This window comes from Carcharodon carcharias, chromosome 21 (assembly GCF_017639515.1).
Source record: "Carcharodon carcharias isolate sCarCar2 chromosome 21, sCarCar2.pri, whole genome shotgun sequence".
Classification (NCBI taxonomy): Eukaryota; Metazoa; Chordata; class Chondrichthyes; order Lamniformes; family Lamnidae; genus Carcharodon; species Carcharodon carcharias.
The window spans coordinates 65,089,160-65,109,829 of record NC_054487.1 but is presented as its reverse complement, the minus strand read 5'-3'; the positions used below and the strand labels follow the sequence as shown (position 1 = coordinate 65,109,829).

At 40.5% G+C, this 20,670-nt stretch overlaps 1 protein-coding gene across 2 annotated transcripts in view; it reads right to left on the bottom strand.

Annotated features, from left to right (window-relative positions):
- Positions 1–20,670, bottom strand: part of tmtc2a (transmembrane O-mannosyltransferase targeting cadherins 2a) — a 193,186-nt gene that overhangs the window by 110,594 nt on the left and 61,922 nt on the right. Inside the window, exon 2 of one of the 2 annotated variants that reach the window (XM_041216307.1) lies at positions 16,066–16,636. In XM_041216307.1, coding sequence (XP_041072241.1) covers positions 16,066–16,636 — 571 coding nt within the window. Of the gene's footprint in view, positions 1–16,065; positions 16,637–20,670 lie in introns of those variants that run through there. The other variant, XM_041216308.1, reaches the window with a different exon arrangement.

Genomic DNA, 20,670 nt, shown 5'->3' with positions numbered 1-20,670 from the left:
TTAGGGATCAGATCCATTTAGCTCAGCTGCTAGCCTCCACTAATTCCAGGCAGTGTGCAATGCCAAGTCCAAGACTAACACTCAGAAACAAGGTCGAACAACAGATGGTTGGAAAAAATGCAGCCCCAAACCCCTTATTCAAAATGGCAGCCCAGGTGACATTACAGACTTGCACTTAATCAAAATCCTTTTGGTAGATTGCTGTTACAATAATAATTGAAACAATAATAATTTTGTCACCAACAGTTAACCAATGTAGCTCCTTTTATAAACTCTGTGCTAATCTCTCTGAAATGCTGCTGTGTGTCTGACAAGGCAGTCTCATTATTAACCAGTGTTTATCTGCTGAGCATTTCCATTGCTGAAAAGCACAGATATTTATACTGTTAAAATTGCCTAAAGGCTCATTCCAGTTTCCAAAGGTGAGTTAGAATCAGAGCATCAGAGCTGAATGATTCAGCATAGAAGGAGGCCACTCATAACAGACATGTGCCAACTCTTTGTGATAGAGCTGTTCAATGAATCCCAATCCTCTGTTCTTTCCTCAATTTTTCCCTTCAACTATTTACCTATGGCTCTTTTAAAAGTTCCCACTGAATCAGCTTCCACCACTCTTTCAGAAAGTTCATTCCAGATCACAAGAATTTGTTGTCTTAAATGCCACTCAAGTGTTGTAACTGATGCACCGTCTTGTTCTCACAATGATATAAAAGCACCAATTGCACAATAGGGATTGTGTAAACATGTTGTGGGTTCACTTATTGAGACCAAGTCACATGGGAACATTTAGACATAGGTATAACAATTGAAGGCACATCAGCAGCAAAGCTGTGTGCCGTGCTCTGCTGGAAAGCAAAAGTGAAACTAAAACTGGATTGTATGACACACCTCCTTTCTAGTGATGTCATGCTGCAATTCCTTAAATGTGTATTACAACAACCCCAAAAGTATAACTATTTACAATACATGTTCATGTTTAGCTACCAATACATAAGGGTATAGAACTGATGAATCTATGAGTCTTTAAAGCGTAGAGGTAATCTACTGGTATGCCCAGATCTTGTAATGGTAACCTTGTCTGGAGATTTCTTTAATTGCTCACAATGACCTGTTGGATGATCATTCTTGGATGCTGTTCCTGGTTACATCTGGGATCTTGTCCTAGATGCAATAGGACTGCACGGTAATTGAGGAGCTGGAATAGATCTGATTTGTCTCCGGGTGTGTCTCACCATTGCACCTGTGAATGTATTGACTTCAAAGGACCTTGGTTCTGAAAAAATCATTGTCACATCAGTTGACTGCCACATACCTTCTATGGGATCCTGGATTCAAACTTGTTGTCCCAAATCTAAACTTGGCAATTCTGTACCCACGTACAGCACGTGGGTCATCTTCTCTTCCAATTTTATTAGTTGCTATCTAGTTTTTGAGAGAGTAGAATGGGTAAGAGTAGGTAAATTGATATGCACTGGTCTGCCAAACATAAATTCTGCCAGTAATGGAATAGTTGCACTTAAAGGTGTCTCTCTCAGATGTAACAATGTGTAAATCTTGCATGGTCTGTCTACATTTGAGAATTATGGATTCCACTGTGCAAATCATTTGTTTAGCTAGGCCATTAGATCTAGGGTAATGAGGAGAAGAAATAGTGTAATCGATGTTCCACTTCTCACACATATCCTGAAATGTCTTACAAATAAATTATGGAGCGTTATCCATAATGATCTCTCTGAGAACACAAAATAAACTGAAAATAGCACTTAAGAATCTGTGTAACAGTTGTGCTTGGAGTATTGGGCAATTGTCAAATAATGGGGTACTTGGTAATTGGCAATGACAATGAAGTCAGTGCCATGGACATGAAAGAGGCTGGATGCAATTTTAGACCAAGGATGGGTACAAACTTCATGTGGGATCAATGGATCAATGGTTCTTGGTGCTGACTTGGTATATGCTCTTGAGATGCCTGCACTTCTTGACGATGACTTCAATATCATTGTTCATACCTGGCCAAGAGACTGCCTCTCTTGCAAGTCTTCTCATCCAATCTGTGCCCATGTGTGAGTGAGTGATGGCAATTATGTTTTCCATGAGATTGACAGTTTGAATCATCTGTTCTCTGCTCCTTGTCTCATCATGCATATCATCATGTTTTGGTTTTTATATGTTTCTGATGGAATACTGGATGGTCATTCTTATTGTTTGAAGGCGCCCATTTGTACGATCTGGTTAGATCAATGGATGGCTCTTTGTAGCTGCACCAGCCTTTGCTCTAGTGCACTACCACTGCCAATGGCCCTTTCTGCCACATGCCTTGTAGAATGGCTGGAAAGCTGGGCATTTCCTTGGCACATGCAGAAGGTCACACCTTCCACATGTCTTGCTAGGTTTAGGTGTTCCAATGAATGTGCCAGCAATTAGAGTTGTGCTTGGAGCCTGTAAGTTTCATCAATCTGCGAGGATTGCTTCGTATTTATGTCCATCCTTGAGTATCACTTTGATGCTATATGTTTTGGGCTTGCCTAACAGACCTTGCTGAAATGCTTCCATGGGAGTGGATGAGATCACCAACTCAATAATTCTATCTGGTAGCTCTGCATCTGAAAAATCACAGTATGTACCCTTTTTTCTGCTTCTGCTGACAAAATGGTCTATAGATTCTGTAGGTTGTTGTCAAAATGCCATGAACTCTAGTCGATGAATACAGAAGTTTAACCTGATGTTGAATTGGTTTTCCAATGCAGTCCATATCTTTTGGGAATAATTTAACAGCACTGCTGCTGTTAATCCTGATGTGTTCAGCTTGTGTAGACCTTCATTTCCAATTGCTAATTTTCATTGGTTATCTGGTTCAGATACAACTGGATCAAGAAACCATACCTCTGTACGCTGTTTAAACATTTGGAATTCAAATGGTAGGTCAGTGCATCCCAATTCAAACTGGGGAATTTTGTGGACATTTTGACAATATCCCTTTGACCTTCCATCTCCCACTCGTCCTCCTGAGATGAATGTCGCTGTAGCTGATTTTGTGTACTTTTCTGAAGCTCCGCCCATTATAATTGCAACCTTCTCTGGCCCAATTCTTAGGATGACTTTGTTTTGTTTTTCTTTTTGTTTGACTCTTCCCTTGCTTACTATTCATCTGGCCCACCCCGGTCACTTGCCTTTCCCAATTGAGCTAACCTGCCACCGGTCCTCTCAACGCACTTTCTCACTCACAACGAAGGATCTGTCTGCTTACCAGCTCTTTACTTGAGCACTGTCTCTGCCTGTGCCTTCAAAGCTTTTTATTGCAGTCACCACGCTGTGATTTCAACACTCGTCATGCTACAACTCTACTGAGGCCTGACCAAAATGTTGAGGGTTGTCTCATGCCTTGTAGCACAATCTAATACTGTTCACCATGTTGTACGTGTACTAAATCTTGCTGCCAACCTGAGTACCATGCTATTTAGAAGGAACCAGTGCTACACACCATGTTGTGTGTATTATAATGATGTAAAAGCACCAAATGCTCAAAAGGGTTAATTTATTGAGACTAGGTGCATAGGAACATTTATACAGAGGCATGAAGCTCAAAGACACATCAGCAGCAAAGCTGTGTGCTGTGCTCTGCTGGAAAGCAAAAATGAGACTAAAACTGGATCGCATGACACACTTCTTTTCTATTGATGTCATGCTGCAATCCTTTAAAGACATATTAAAACACACCATCATACAATTTCCACCTCTCATTTTCCTGTTCCTTCCATTTGGTGACTGCTCATACACCTGCCTTCTGGAACTTTCTCTTTCAACATCTCCATTGTCTCCCTTCCTGTCTTCAAAAGATCCACTCATTGCCTGTGATTTTGTTCCCACCTAATCCACCTTTTCTCCTTCAGCTGCTTACTGTCCACTTAATGCTCCACTACATTGTAAAGTATTCTAAGATACATGGGATGTTTGCTCATGAGAATTGTGAGCTATTGTTGGAGTAATTATCACACAAAGTGTAAATGTTGGCTTGTTACTGCGCATTAACATTTAAAGTGGGTATAGAAATGGTTGGTGCTTGCTTGAACATTAGTCCCAGGTTATCATTTTTTTAAAAATCTATTGGCTGTTTAAATAATGCTAGTAACAGACTTCAGAATGTTCTTCTGAAGCTTTGCACATGCTGATGTCATTGTTTTTATTAGAACAGTGAATCCTAGGAACAAAGGAATGAATGTATAAACAAGCCTGTTCTGCCATTCAATTAGATCATGGATGATCTGTACCTTAACTCTACCTTGGTTCTATAACCCTTATTACATTTGATTAACAAAAATCCAGCTATCTCAGTTTTGAAATTTTCAATTGACAGCCTCAACAGGAGGTGAGAGTTCCAGATTTCTCCTGTCCTATGTGTGAAGAAGTGCTTCCTGACACCAGCCCTGCCTGACCTAACTCTAATTTGAAGGTTACACCCCCTTGATCTAGACTTCCCACCAGAGGAAATTGTTTCTATCTATTCCTTAATCACCTTAAAAACCTCAAATAAGTAACACTGAAAAGAGTTATGTTTGCAATAAGTCAAGCCAACAGTGTCAAGGGATTATTGCTAATTAGCAAACAAAATCAGCATTCAAAGGTATACACATAATAAAATGTATTAGTTGGGATGCCATCTGCATTGTTGGTGAATCTGAAAAAAATAAATTGAATTTTTGACAGTTGGGTACCATTTTCCAAACACCACGAAGGAAACTTGTGCAGACGTGACTTTAAGTCTCCAGGGCATTTCTCAACAAATCTAATACATCCCTCTAACATGACCTGTTTTAAAATTATTCTTTTTAATCACGGGGCAGAATGAGTTCCACCCATTTTTTAATTTAAAAGTGTAGGTGAAGAATGGATTTTTGCACATGATGTTCACTGATAGCATGTTATTGTGATATAATTCCATTGCTCTTATCAGTTTGAGTAAATCTAATTATTTCTTACACCTTCTCCTAGTGCTGCTGTGTGGTGATATATGATAATACTTAGATTGAAAGTGGCAGTGTGAAATTCATGCATCCTCTGTGCTGCTCTAGCATGCACAAAAATGTTATAAATAATGTCTCCTGAAGTCATGCAGTTTTTCCAAGTTGCTGAACTGACTTCTTCATTTTTACTAATATACTAATAGTCTTCTCTCCCACCTGCAAGAAGCTTTCTATTAACTAATGTATCCCCTCCTCCAGCTGCATCTGAGCAGCAATGACATCTGTTGTAAGTTTGATTTTTAAATGGACAATTTCCAAAACTAATACACATTTGTAAAATGTTGTTGTTATTAATTCAGCACACCATCCTAAATATGCATCACATTTTGGCTGAAAATTTTGCTTGAAAGTATTTTTTTCTTCGAATGCAATATTACAACTGGGGAATTAGATTGTTCACGTATGCATTTCCAGAACCAAATGATTAGTGCTTGAACTACTAAACTAGTATAGTTCAGAAAATATTTTTGCAAAGTGAAAATATCAACGCGTTTCACTCCTATTGTTCAAGTTTTTATCAGTAAGTAGATATTAGTTCTAAGCACCTTTCATAAAGATTTCCTATTAAGCAGTTACTAAAGTACAGGGCAGTGCACTGGCTTTTACTACTGTGTTGTGCCTCAAAAGAGAAAGGTCTTACCCAAGGTAACCTACCCCTAAATCAATTTTAAATTATGATTCAATTGTCTGGCAACTGCCTACAATGCACAATGTAAAATCCAGCCATCTCCTGCAGGCATGTGTGGGATGTATAACGATGATCCAGAAATCCTTCGCTCCATTAGGATGTTTCATGAGGTATTCTGGACAGGTAGTTACTTTCCACAGTTAAAAATAAAAGAGTAATAATGAATCAGAGCCAAATATCCTGATACAGGAGACTCTGTTTGTCTATAGTATTGAAAGACAGCTTGTCATTTGGAAAAGTTGAAGTAGCATTTTTGCTTTCTGTATTTTTCACAATCTATTAGCATTATTAGTTAATTAATAATTCAATATTCTCTAAAAAAAAGTTGGGCAATTTTGGGTGATTGACAGGCATGCATATCAACTATTCGTCTATACCCGCAGGGAAGAAATTGCTGTCAATTTGAGGTCCCGTCCTCATTTACATTAGGCCAGTGAGTTGTGGGGTACCAAATGAAAATCATGACGCAGCTCATCAGATTAAGGCTGAGTAATTGCGGGAGAGGAGTCACGATCGCATAGGGGAGGTTCCTAGGCCAGCAACGAACCAGATTATTTCTATGGGCCTCGAGGAAAACTGATCCTTGGAACCCCCAACAATTTTTATTAAATGTTACCTGGGTCTCGTTTTGTCTGTGCAACTTCTGATCGGTCCCAAGCTAAATTGTTTTTTAAAAGAGGCCAAATGCCTGAAACAGATGCTTTGGGAGCTAAGCAATTCTCTACAGAACAAAATGTTGTCCATTACATCATCATGGGTTAACGAGCTGGTACACCTACTCACCCCTTTTTGAGGCCCGTATTAAAGACACTCATACACTGTTATAGATGTTCAGCAAACCCATGTGAAAGCAAGCACCACTTCCACATCTGCTATGCCCAGTGGCACAAAACATCAGATCACAGCCACAATCTAACAATTTTACCACCAACTAACTCCATCAACAAATTATTCAGTTTGTTTTGAATTATGGGGAAACCATGTACACTGCAGATTATTGGGCTTCTGCTGTAAAATGCTCAACTAAATTTGCAGCAGGAAAAACCCTCTGAAATAAGCTATTGCTGCTTCCTGTAAACAGAACTCTGCGTATTATTTTGATCTTGGTCCACGTTTGGTCTATCCACGTTTAATTGTTGATTGGTAGCAATATCATAGAGACTTAAGATGTCATTGGTTGCAAAGTTTTTATTATTCATTCATGGAAAGTAGGCATCACTGGCTAGGCCAGCCTTTATTGCCCATCCCTAATTGCCCTGGAGAAGGTGATGGTAAACTGCCTTCTTGAACCGGTGCAGGCCCTGTGATGTAGGTACACCCACAGTGCTTTTAGAGGGGGAGTCCCAGGATTTTGACCCAGCGACAGTGAAGGAACGGCGATATACTTCCAAGTCAAGATGGTGAGTGGCTTGGAGGGGAATTTTCAGGTGGTGGTGTTCCCACGTGTCTGCTGCCCTTGTCCTTCTAGATGGTAGTGGTCGAGGGTGTGAAAAATGCTGTCATGGCCTGGCACTTGTGTGGCGCGAATGTTACTTGCCACTTGTCAGCCCAAGCCTGGATATTGTCCAGGTCTTGCTGCATTTGGACATGGGTTGCTTCTTGAGTAAATTGTAGAATATTTACTTTGGGCAAAGTTCTTCTCTTACTTCCTCCAGAAAAAAAATTATGGTGGGTTAGAAATTTTTGGAGTGGACAAACAACTGTTGCATATGCATTAAGTTCCTATGCTTGTTATTGAATTGGAAACATTATCCCACTTAAAATGAATGCAATAATTGAAGAAGCAGATTACAAGAATTTATTAAGTATTCATCTGCCAATATTATCAACAGTAAGTTTTAGCTGTATTTTTTAAGGAGTTGGGAAATTTCCCTGTCCTAGCTAGTTTCACCTTATCTCGAACCTGTGAAGATTGACAGTTGTAATAAAATGACAATTGTGTGTGTCACTGGCACATAGACTGCCTGACAAATGAGGTCAAGCTGAAGGTGAGCAGCAATACAAAGTCACAATCTGTACAAAACAGCCACATTCAAAATGGTTGCCCTGTCTTTGTGGCATGAGCAGTATACCAGGTATAGTTAATTAATTGTTTTAATAATAGTTGGTTGTTGAACGTGACAGATTACTTAACAGCAATTCTACTTCCCGAAATGTCGGATGTAGTTAATTTAAAGGAAAACTTGCAGGTTCTAAATGACTTCTGTTTAATGCAAAGAACACTCGGCACTGATCGATGTGGAATGATTGTTAGTCTTTTGTTCCCAATCCATAAAATCTCGTTGCTTGCTGCTGACTAAAACTACATATGAATTTAAGAACTATTAGCTGTTTGCTTTAAGAGTACAGGATGATTATTAACAGATTCTGTTGAATCATTCAGACAATCTACTAATTATAAAAAGCCTCCTCATGCTGACATGGCTAATTTCCCTCTTTATCTCATTCAACACTGTCACAATGAAGACGGCCATTTTATGTTTTAAAAGAAAGCTGCTGATAGCCATTGTAAAGCTGTAAGTGATTGATCTCAGTATAAATTTTAAAAAATCCACTTCAAACTAGTTTACTGCCTGGCTAAATGACCTAATAGAAATTAATTTGTGCTGGGAACCAAAACTGGAGAAAAATTCAGGGTGAAATTTAACCCCAATGGCACAAAATAGGTGGTAGTGGAACAGACTCTTATTATAGGCCTCGTCTAAATTTCCTTACCATTTAAGTCAATGTAAAGGAAACACGTGCGGTGTATGACATGTGGTCAATCCACTGCCATCTGTTTTGTGCCCCCCTCCACCCCATTGAAGTTGGATCCCACCTCCCCTCTCCCTTCTGTGAAATAAATCTAAAAGATGAGTTTAACTGTCACTCATATTTTCATGTGAAATGCTAATCGATGCAACAGTGACAGTAAGAGGTCAAATCACAATCTGCACTAAGCCAAGCGATTGGAGACTCCTTCCAGAAAGCCATCTCACGTCAGTTTAAGTTACTTCAGCCCACTACAAAGCCACATGTTAAGGTGCCCTTGGAGTCTGTTGGGGCCACGTGGAAACTCCTAAGAAATATTAAATGGAATTGCTTTTAACGGGGGATCCTCGCAGCTACATCAGGGGAACAAAGACCTGTGTGAGCATCCAATAGCCTTGTACACGGCGCTCCTTCATGGCTGATCTCAGTGCAATTTGCAGTCATGCGCAGCGGCCAATGCAACTCCACGTTGCTGACCATGGATGCTGTTAAGAGACCAATAACAGCAGCATTAATACAGCCCAAAGAAATTATAGCTTTCAACTTCTCTGCAGCTAAATTACCTACAAAATCTTCCAAAAAGATAAACAGGTTTAACTGTGCATCACTCACGTTCCTTGCACTGGCAGTCCAGTTAGATACAGGTAAACTTTGACTTCATTCAGCTTGGAAAGTGATAAAACAACAGACATACAATATATATATTGGAAAATTATGCTGATGCAAGCAAACCAATGGAGGTATTTGGAGGATTCTTTATTGTAAATATAAAACAAAGCTGACTGATGGCTGAAATAACTGTAAACCTGTCTACATGTTGCTGAGGAGCAGGTGTGGGTGCAAAAGCAATCAGGGAACAAAATGTGTTTCCAGCTTATCACTTGCTGACAGGAGCTATTATCAGACAAGTAGAGCATATAAATGCCATCTGGTTACCATGTTGTACCCCCCTCCACACCCCACACAGCCGCCCCCACCCCACCCCCCCCCCCAAACACACCCCCCCCCCCCCCCCAAACACCCCCCCCCCCCCCCCCCCCACCGCCGCCACCCTTCCTTTCTAGTCAAAGTCTAAAATTTCAGGTCATACATTAAAGCTGCTTCTCACTCCCCTGAAGAAGCCAATGTTAACATGCTTCTTAGTAAACTCTGCATCACCCATTTGTCGCAGATCTGTTTAAGCTGCACAGAGAATGAGCAAAATTTGAATTGGCAATACATTTCCATTTTATGCCTGCCAGTCTTTTCATTGAGTTCACAGCCTTCTATTTGAGCATTTTTATTATCAGCAGTTGGACCAAGTTGTTGAAAAAGCAATGGTACTGTAATTTGCAATTTTATTTGAAAAAACCGATCAATTCCAGCAGCAATTTTTTTTCTTACGCAACATGAGCACTAATGCAGAACCGTTGATTTTTCCTTGCCAGTCAAATTCCAGTTATAATAATGCTTGCACTGAATGCATGTGACATAGCTTGTACCATTAACATTATTGCAGCAATACTGATCAATAATATTTATTAAACTGTATATCTTGCAGCCATTTCTTGTAATTATAAGGCAAAAGTTTATTTTGATGAGGTTTTCAATAGGTATGCGATCACATGTTCTTAAAATGTCCCTAGACAGGGATAATCTAATAAAAAGTTCCTGCCATTCCTTTTAAAGTTGTGCATGTGTTTCTTGGCTTCCAAAGGGCACCCTTTCTTGCCCTATGTTTTTTTTAAAGTTCAGATCTTTGCATTCCTGCAATGTGTTTACAGAATGTTTGGCATGGTCAGCTGTGCCCTTTGGCGACTAGATTTCCTGCCTCCACAAAAATATTCTAAGAAAATGAGCTGGACGAAAGCAGTATTTACAAAGATGCCTAAATTAGTCCTTCCTTGGTTTGACAGATGGACACGTGCAGCCGGTTTGATTAATAGCTCCTTTCGTAGGCCCCAGCTTACTCCATGCACATGGGCCACAGTGGATTAACATGTCCACTCCTCTCCAGCTGTAACACTGCAGGGTTTTTATTTCAGCTAGTAATTCAAGTATCCTGTCATCAATTTAAATTGACATAATGTATTTGACTGTACATGCTGCACCAGGTAGGCATGGATCAACAAGGAGATAATATTCCAATATATCCATGCAGATCAAATCCATGTAATTGTCAGTACTTAAAAAATGAAATATATATTTATCTATATGTAAATATACAAACATAATCTCAAAAAGGCAGACAAATGCATTATTACTTGACTGTGATACTAGGCATACATTCTAAGTGCATATAGAATGGACTTCTAATAATGTAACAAGCTCCTTCTGCTGTCAGCTGTGTCTCAGTTGCTTGCACTCTTGTCTTTAAGCCCAGAGGTTGTGGGTTCAAGCCCCACTCCAGGACTTCAGCACAAAAATCAAGGCTGACATTTCAGTGCAGTCCTAAGGGAATGCTGCACTGTTGGAGGTGCTACCTTTCAGGCGAAGCATTAAGCTGAGGCCCTCCCTGCCCTCTCAGGTGGATATAAAAGAATCAATGGTACTATTTTGAAGAAGGGGAAGGAAGTTATCCTTGGTGACCGAGCCAACATTTATTCCTCAACAACACCACAAAAATAGGTTATCTAGTTGCTAACACGTGTGTGAGCTTGCTGTGTGCAAATTAGCTGCTGCATTTCCAACAGTAGTGACTATGCTTCAAAAACACTTAGGCCAAGATATTGAGGTTGGCGAGTGGGGGGTGGGGCCTGCTTGCCGACATATGGGATGACATCAGGTGGAATTCCTGACGTCACCCTGCGTCATTTCAATTTTCAGGTCAGCAGGGGCACAGCCGAATCAGCTGTGCGACCGCCGACCTGTCAACAGCCAATTGAGGCCATTTAAAAACTAATTGAACTAGTTAAAGGACCTGCCCGTCCAACCTTAAGGTTGGTGGGCAGGCCGGGAGCCCTGGCGGGCTTCAGAATAAGCATGAAACCTCATCCACGGGCGGGATGAGGTTTCAAGTCAGTTTTTAAAAATGTAATAAAAGTTTAATTAAAATTGATGGACATGTCCCAACTCATGTGACAGTGCCACATGAGGGGACATGTCAGGGAAATTTTATTTCTCCACATTTACCATTTTTAAATTTGAAGCCAATCTCCCTGAGGCTGCACTTAGCCTCAGGGAGATGAGTGCATTCTTTCATGCGAAAGAGTGCACTCCCAGCTTAGGGAATCCCACCCCCCGCCCATACAGGGAGCGCATAGCATTTCCTGGCGGACGTCAGGCTGGGCGGGCCTTACTTGGCCCGCCCACGTAAAATGGCGGCATGCCTCCAATCGGGGACGCCGATCGGAGGTGCGCCCGCACGCGCCCACTCCTGAACATCCCCCCCCCACGACAGGGGGAAAATTCTTCCCTTAAATGCTGTACAGCACTTTCGAACATCCTGTTATTGTAAAAGGTGCCATATAAATCTTCTTTCTCTAGATACATTTGCAGTGTAATAATTATTAAGACCTATTGCCTGGTCTGTTTCCAGCGGAGTTCTGCAGGACTCAGAATTAGGTCCCTTCCTATTCGTGTTATATATCAATGATTTAGAACTAAATGTAGCAGGAATGATTAAGGTGTTTGCAGACGATACAAGCATTGGCCAAGTAGTTAATAGTGAGGAAGAAGGTTGTAGACCGTAGGAAGGTACTAATGGACTAGTCAGGTGGGCAGAAAAGTTATAAATGGAATTCAATCTGGAAAAGTGTGAGGTGATACATTTGGGGAGGGTAAAGGAGCCAAGGCAATACACAATACGTGGCAGGATACTGAAAAGTGTAGAGGAAAAGAAGGACGTTCACGTGCACATTCTCAAATCCATGAAGGTAGGACAGGTGGATATGGTGGTTAAGAAGGTATATGGGATACTTTCCATTATTGGGCTAGAACTGCATAAAACACTAGTTAGGCCCCAGATAGAGCACTTCTGCATTTCTGGCCACTGCATTACAGGAAAGATATGATCATACTAGAGAGGATACAGAGAAGGTTATGACTATGTTGCCAGGAATAGAAATTTTTAGCTACAAGGAGCAATTGAATAGACTGGCGCTGATTTCTTTGGAACAGAGGAGGCTGGGGGAAGGTTTGGGTGCATAAATTATGAGCAGCTAAGATAGAGTAGATAGGAAGGACTTACTTCCCTTCGCAGAGAGGCCAATAACCAGGGGGCAGGGATTTAAAGAAATCAGCAGCAGGTTTAGAGTGGAGTTAGGAAGCATTTTCTTCATCCAGTGGGTTGTGAGAGTCTCGAAACTAACTCATTGCATTTAAGAAGTATTTAGATGAGCACATGAAGTGCTTAACCTATAGTGCCGTGGTGTGCAGCCATTTGCAAGATGCCACTAAATCTGCAGCTGATCCTTGGAAGGAGCCAAAAGTGAAGAAGTTCAAGACCACAGTGACTTCTCAGGCCACTAGCAGGGCATGGTGACCAGTGCTGTAAGGTGTGAAGATTACGGTGACAAGGGAGCAGGGGTTTGTGGCCATTTTCTGGAGAGTCGCAGTCTGCTGTAACACTGGTTCTCTGTGATCCCCAGACAGCTCAGCGGTAGATCTTGTGCAGAGGGTTTAGCCTTGCAGTCTTCCTGCCCTACACTTCTCTCCCATGTCCTCCTGATGCACGGGGCAAAGGAAGCTGGCCCTCATCGCCGCTGTGCCTAAAGTTTCCTCCTCCCCCATTATCACCTGGAGCCTTCCCCCTGGGTAGATGGCCACCCAGTTATCTTTGACAGCCTTGCCCCTGCTCTTCTTCCAGAGGGCCGATCATATTCAAAGCCCAGATGTTAAGTGCCACTCTGCCGCCTGTGCAGCGCCAAGGCCTTATTAAGTGCCCCGTTCCCCTTTGCCCAGCTGACCCTCTTATGGTGCAGGTGTAATGCCATGATTGGCTCCCCACTTTACCCACTTGCCTTCAGCTGGCCAGTTCCTGAATTCCTGAGTAACCTGTTCAGCACTTTAAAAATCAGACCTTTCACCACTTCCAAGCTCTTATTGAGCATTCTAACTATCTTAATAGACCTGAATGGAAGTGGGAGTGGGATTCCTGTCCCACCATTCCCCTACAATGCTTATTATTGCTGGCGCCGGAATTGGCACCTTGATGCGTTTGCGTGTCTGTGTCTGTGTCTGTGTTTCTAATATTACTTAGTCATTGTTTGTGTAACTTATGCTTTCAAATTGCTGCTCATCAATGAGAATATGAAGAGTGCTGGCCACAGGCACTCTGGTTCCACAGGTGCTTGTCACCTCCCACTACCTCACCAAATGCTCCTCTGTACATGTCACAAGGCTAATCATCACTAGTGAGTCCAAACCAACATTCCTGCTAAGCTAGATGAGTATGCAGCCATGCAGCAGCCAAAAGTGTACCAAGTCAGCCTTGTTAATGTGATCAATTGCACATGTGCAAGACCATGCAAAATAAAAATTAAAGGTGTCGCACACGGAAAAAAACGGGCTGCGCAGAAAAACTAAATTTTAAAGTGAACGTTGGCTCAAATTGTCTTCAATTCCAGATGAGACCATCTAATAGCATGAGGCCTTCCTGGTGCATATGTTTCAGCATATTACAGACAAATAATTCATTAACCCATCATGGAGATTACCTAGTTCAGTCACAATGAACATAACTCACCTGTTTGTGAAATCCATTTCACCTCTATTATACTTAGACATTAGTTTAAAAAAATTAAATTATTTGAAATACATTATTAAAAAAGTCCTCTAAACACTTTACTACTTTGTGTCTATTGTTTTAGCTGGAAGATGATTTACTTCACTTCCCTACTGTGCATTTGTCATTTTGATTTACTGAAGCACTACAGTGATATTATGATATGCAAAAGAATGTGTGGCTTATAGGTATTATTAACCATCTAGTTCAATACTGTGGACTATTGCAAACCTTCGATATAGGACAAATATGTTACTTTACCACAGAATTTCCTGTCTTACTTCCTGAACTCATCAATCATTTGGTGTTTCAAAATCAAAAGTCTGTGAGATTTCTTCAAAACATTCAAAAATCACATTAAGATCCTTGATTGGGATGCATCAAAATTCATAATTACTACTTAAAATATATAGATTAATAGTTATATAATCCATTTATTTATTGCCTTGTCAGACTGGCAGCCCATAATGGAAATTGAATAAATACTGACACTTAAAAATGTTGAATGCTGCCTTTCAAATATGCATTGTCAGGCAAATAATTATAGACCAGCTACTTGACCAATACATGAAAAATATTTCTGTGGGGATCCAATTCAAACGTAGCTTAATATCCCAACCTTGTGAGAGAATAAGTGATTTTAATTCTATGGTTCTCAAAATTCTCCACTATTGAGGTTCTCCTTGCCTCTGTCATTGGCTAATTGATAGAGATTGATTGCTATGATTAGTCAACAACTCCATTATCATTGTGTAATACAAATACCAGAATAGCAAAAGGCAAACTCGGCGGCCATTAATTTCTTTTGTCTAGCAGTTTCTGCGTTCCTATGAATGCTTCCACACTTCCTATTTATCTTAGCAGATTTGAGTTCAGACCAAGAAATTCTCAGGTTTGATCACTAGCCTGTGCCGTGGTATGTGATCTCTGGCTGTACCCTGATGTAGGGCCTGAAAACCACTCTTGAGATGTTCTTTGCAGCAATGTAAATTTTGCCTGTGATGACTCCATGCCATGGTTGATAGTCTGCTGACCTGTATTGTCAAGGTTTACACATGTATAGCAGTTATAGGAGTGAGTGCTGGCAGTAAACAATTCATGTGGAGCTGTACCCTAACAAAGGGTTGGCTAGAGGGAGGGGAGGAAATTCGTGATACTAAAATTTGAATTTTCTAAGACACCTTTTGAGAACATACATGCGATCAGCTCTGTTCCTTTATGGTTATAGTTTAAAAACATTGTGTTAATCAAAGCTGTTATCCAAATATTTGCGGCTAAATTAGTGGCACTGCCAAGTTCAAAGCTACTCTCAATCAGGCATCTCTGCACTACTTTGCACCCAGGTCCAATGCTGTGAAAACCAGCATGAATCTTTTTTGTTCGCTATAACAGTTTTTTTCCTAAATTGAACAAGAATCATTACTGTAAACAAATGGAACATTGCAGCTGTTGCCTGCACTGAGGGGGAGGCAGTACAGTCATTGACTGAGTACAAGGGATGGGCAATCTCCGATTCACTCCACTGCCCCATTTTATTGACGTGTCCAAATTGCTATCAGCATGACACCAATCCCCGATGTGGTTTATATTGGCTGTGACACAAAGTGCACAAATAGACCAGAATGCACTCTGAAGGTCAAATGCAACTGCGAAAAAGCAACAAATCTGAAAGGCACTTAATATAATTGTTATCAGCATGTGCATGACAGCTCAAGAAACACAGGATTTCATTGAAGGGATAATTTCATACGGCTTTGCTTCCAGTCAGAAAATCATGGGCTGCCCATATTTGGATTTCTGACTGTACTGTCAATGGGTGAGGTTCCCTGCCAGCCACGTGGACTCACAGTTACTCCGTTAATATGTGGTCATTAATCCTGCATTAATCTGAAACTGCTTACCTTATGAATCAATGAAATAAGCTGGTAAAATTTGAGCCTGCGATCTACAAAAACATCATAGACGGCTGAAATAGCCAGGACAGTTACTCCTTGCTCCTTCCAAAGCATACTGCAGGCAGCACTCATGAAGCTTCCAAACAACCAGGCCCAAGTCCACAGACTTCGTCCCCTGCACCTACAGTGCCGGATGTAACACATTAAAGAAAGGAGGAAAAAGAGCCCAGCTCCGACATCTGCTCGGCCCACAACTCCTGCCACTGCCTCAGTGTGGATAGGGTGTGTTGCAAACAGTAGGCCTGCAATAAAAGTCCAATAGCCATCGCCAAACAGCACCCGGGAGAAGTTTGTGAAGAGACCAGTGACTGCACTGTGCAACAGCACGTTGACAAAATGATAACCCCAGGGATCCATACCTCCAAAGGCACAGTTAAAGCGAAAGGAAAATGTACACAGTGGGCGGTAGGACTTGTGGCTACCACTGTGTGTAAGAAGGGTTCCCCAAAAGTCATTGTAAAAGATATTCGTCCATGGTGTTTCCGGAAGCAGATCTGGGTTGGCTTTAATGGCTCGGCTGGAAGAAAACATAAAAATAAAATTAGTTATTGCACATAAAAAGGGGTGATGGTAATTTTAATAGCAGATCTCTAATCACATTCCATGCTGCATTACAAAGATCACCTGCTATTACTGAGATAAAAACAAAATACTACAGATGTTGGAAATCTGAAATAAAAACAGAACATTCTGGAAAAATTCATTAGATCTCACAGCATCTGTAGGGAGAGAAACAGAGTTAATGTTTCAAGTCCATATGACTCTTCTTCAGAGCTAAAGAGCAGAAATGTGATGGATGTTATGCTGTTTAAGAGGGGTGGAGCAGGTGGAGCAAAACAGGTCAGTGATAGGTGGGAACTCAGGAGAGATTGACAAAGATGTCATGGATGCAAGACAAAGGGGTGTTAATAGGAGTGTTAAAGACAAAAGAAGGTGCTGATAGTGGCATAAAGGTAATATAACCAAATGTGTTAATGGCAGGACAAGGGTCAGCACTCTGTGAAAGCACAACATAGAAACATCAGACAGCCCTGTGGGATTGGTGGGACGGGGTGCAGTTGGAGAAAAAGGAGAATAAAAGGATAAAATAAATAAATACATTTTTAAAAATTGGATTTAAAAATAGGTAAGGATGGAAGAGAGAGTTCATGATCTGAAGTTGTTGAACTCAATGGCCATTTCAACACACAATCCTGCTCTCATGCCCACATGTCCATCCTTGGCCTGCTGCAATGTTCCAGTGAAGCCCAACACAAACTGGAGGAAAAGCACTCATCTTCCGATTAGGCACTTCCGGGCTTAATATTGAGTTCAACAACTTCAGACCATGAACTCTCTCCTCCATCTTTACACCTTTTTAATACAATTTTTTATTTTTATTTATTTTCATTTTTTATATATATATTTTTACTTATTTGTTCTTTTATCCTTTTTCCCCAAACACATCCGCCAACCCCACAAGACCATCTGTCACTTTTTTCAATGTTGTGCTTTCACAGAGCGCTGACCCTTGCTCTGCCATTAACACGTTCTGCTACCTTACCTTTATGCCACTATCAGTACCTTCTTTAGTCTTTAACACTACCATTAACACTCCCTTTGTCTTGTGGCCATGATATCTTTGTCAATCTCTCCTGAGCTCCCACCTATCCCTAACCTCCTATTTTGCTCCACCCCCTCTTAAACAGTATAAAATCCATCACAGTTTTACCTCTCTTTAGCTCTGAGGAAGAGCCATGTGGGCATGAAACGTTAACTCTGTTTCTCTCTCTACAGATGCTGCCAGACCTGCTGCATTTTTCCAGCATTTTCTGTCTTTATTTCACCTGCTATTACTGTTCTTTTGGTCTCTGCAATGTCAGTATAAGAATATGATTACTTAAGTCTCTACATCATTTGGCTTTTTCCTTCATACTGATAAACTATATTCTGATACCTCATTGGACATCAGTTGATTCTTACTACTTCAAGTTTTAGCTCACTTAGTATCACACCTATTCCTCTTCCTGAGGATAAGCTAATGTTCTACATCTGATCCTCCATCAATGCTGCTTTTCTTGACAATGTACTTCAAACTGTGAGCTATATATATGGGCTCTATATGTATATATATATATATATATATAGATGGATAGAGAGAGAGAGAGAGGAATAGTGAACATGAACCTGTATCCTAGTTATAAGCTTAACAACTTCAATGTCATTTTACACATGCCTTGGGGGTCTCAATGAATTGCAATTTATTATTTGTGTGATAAATGGTTGGAGCAGTTTCCTGCATAACAGAGGAGCTGATGCAGTGAGCTTGGTACATCCAAACTCAATTATTTCAAAGCTCTCCTCACTGGAGGTCCATCTTTCACCCGCCATGACCTTGAGCTTCTCCAAAACTCTGCTGCCACTCTCCAACTCACTCCAAGTCCCATTCACGTATTATGCCTGTGTTCACTGACCTACATTTCCTCCTGGTCCACCAATGCCTCAATCTTAAAATTCTTATCCTTCCATGGCTTCACCACTGCCCTACAACCCTCCGAGAACCCCGTATTCCCACACCTCTGGTTCTTGTCCACCTCTCCCTCCATCACACAACCATTGGTGGCATGCCTACCATTGTCCAGGCTATAACCTCCGGAATTTCTTCCCCAAGCCTCTTTGCCTCTCCATTACGTTTTCCTCCTTTAAGACATTGCTTAAAACTTACCTTTTTGACCACACATTTAATCACCTGTTCATTGGCTCCTTCTTTGGCTCAGTGTCAATTTTTATGATTATGTTATGAAGATTGGGATATTTTCTTATATTAAATGTGTTATAAAAATGTTGTTGTTATAATATTTCTTTAAGGGATTGCAGCATGATGTCACTAGAAAGGAAGTGTGTCATACGATCCAAAAGCTTTTGCATTTAAGCAGAGCACAACACAGGCAGTTCTGCTGATGCGTCTTCAAGCTTTATACATTTGTCCAGCTGGTATGTGCCTAAATAAATAAATAAATCCAAAACATCTTTACCCAATCCCTTATGACTGCTTTTGTATCATTATAAAAACACGACAGTTGTTGCTGAAAGGACATTTAAAAGTGAGTCCCAGAAAATTTCAAAAACTAAATTAAAATAAAATAAGGAATTAGAGCAGTGTAAAAGTGATAGCTTAAAACAAGGGAAATGAAAATGGTATCATTAATGAAAAAATACAGATCAACTGAATGAAATAATGAGGTGGCGATTTACATAGTAAGTCAGAAGCTATGATTGTAGGTGATTCTTTTTTCTCTGTTGATTTTAACAAAACTTGAGTAGAAGTGACAAATTAAATTCACCTTTTACATGTTCCCAAGTTAATAAAATATCATTTGCTGCATAAATCATCTTCATGGACCATTGAAAAGAAATGGCAGAATGACGCCACAATGAATACCATAAAGATTATTTGCTCTTAGTGTGTGAAAGAAGAAATAACTTGCATTTATTGCCAAGCAGCACACAGTAAGGTCCCATAGCTTTCAGATAAATGATGGGATAGATTTTTACTTTGGGCAGACTTCCAACCAGTGGAGGGCTTGTGCTGTCCATGCAAAGACTTTGCCATGAAGCCCAAACCCACTTGAAAGTTGAGTCTCATTCTGATTATTGCTGGTGGGCTTTGAACACTAATTCTGACCACTCTGTGGGCCAGAAGTACTATCTTATGGTTGGAGGTGGGGAATTATAGAGAGGGCATGTATAGGCCAGAGGTAGACTGAAGGTTTTTTGAGAGACCAGCAGTTGTATAAATGCACCTTAATACTTACCTGGGTTGCTTTTTGAGCAGCCTGCAGTGGTTACTTCAATGATTCCTGCTTAGGCGCTCAATGCCTGGTACCAATGAGGGCAGCATCCACAGGACACACACTACCCACTGGTGCCTCAAAATTGCATTGGGGTTCTAGGTGTATCAGGGAAAACTGGAAATGTCTAATAAACTTATAAGTAAGGTATAGTGAGTACCACTAACTGGAAATGTATAGTGTCAGTCTGAAAATATTATGCACCATTATAAGTTGACAGTTACACATTACACAGGTATTTCAGTCCAAATACTAACAGCACTTTGCAATCAGCTTTGAAAAATAGACTAACCTTGAAACATCCAATTTTCAGCATTTCAACGTATATTTCCCCCAATTAAGAAATCTTATTTTCTCCCTTCCCAATTAAGGAGTGGACTAATTGCACTGTGAGTCATCTTTGAGAGAATGGGTTTGCCAACTGCTTCCTATTTTAAACTAACTACATCAGCCTCCAATTAATAATGTAACTCGCCTCTTCGAGTGCACAAGTGTTTTATGTATTAACTGCTGCTCTGATATTTTTCCTCACTTCAAATTGAGAAGTGCCTCATCATTGTAAACTGGCATCCATGGATGCAATTACCATTCGGAAACTGTAGATATAAACACATGGATAATGACCTTTAAAGTTAGTGTTTACTGCCAGTTTAAAAAGCTGTGCTTTCCCCTCAGTTCTTAATTTAATATCAAGAACTGAAGGAAAAGGATAATAGTGTAA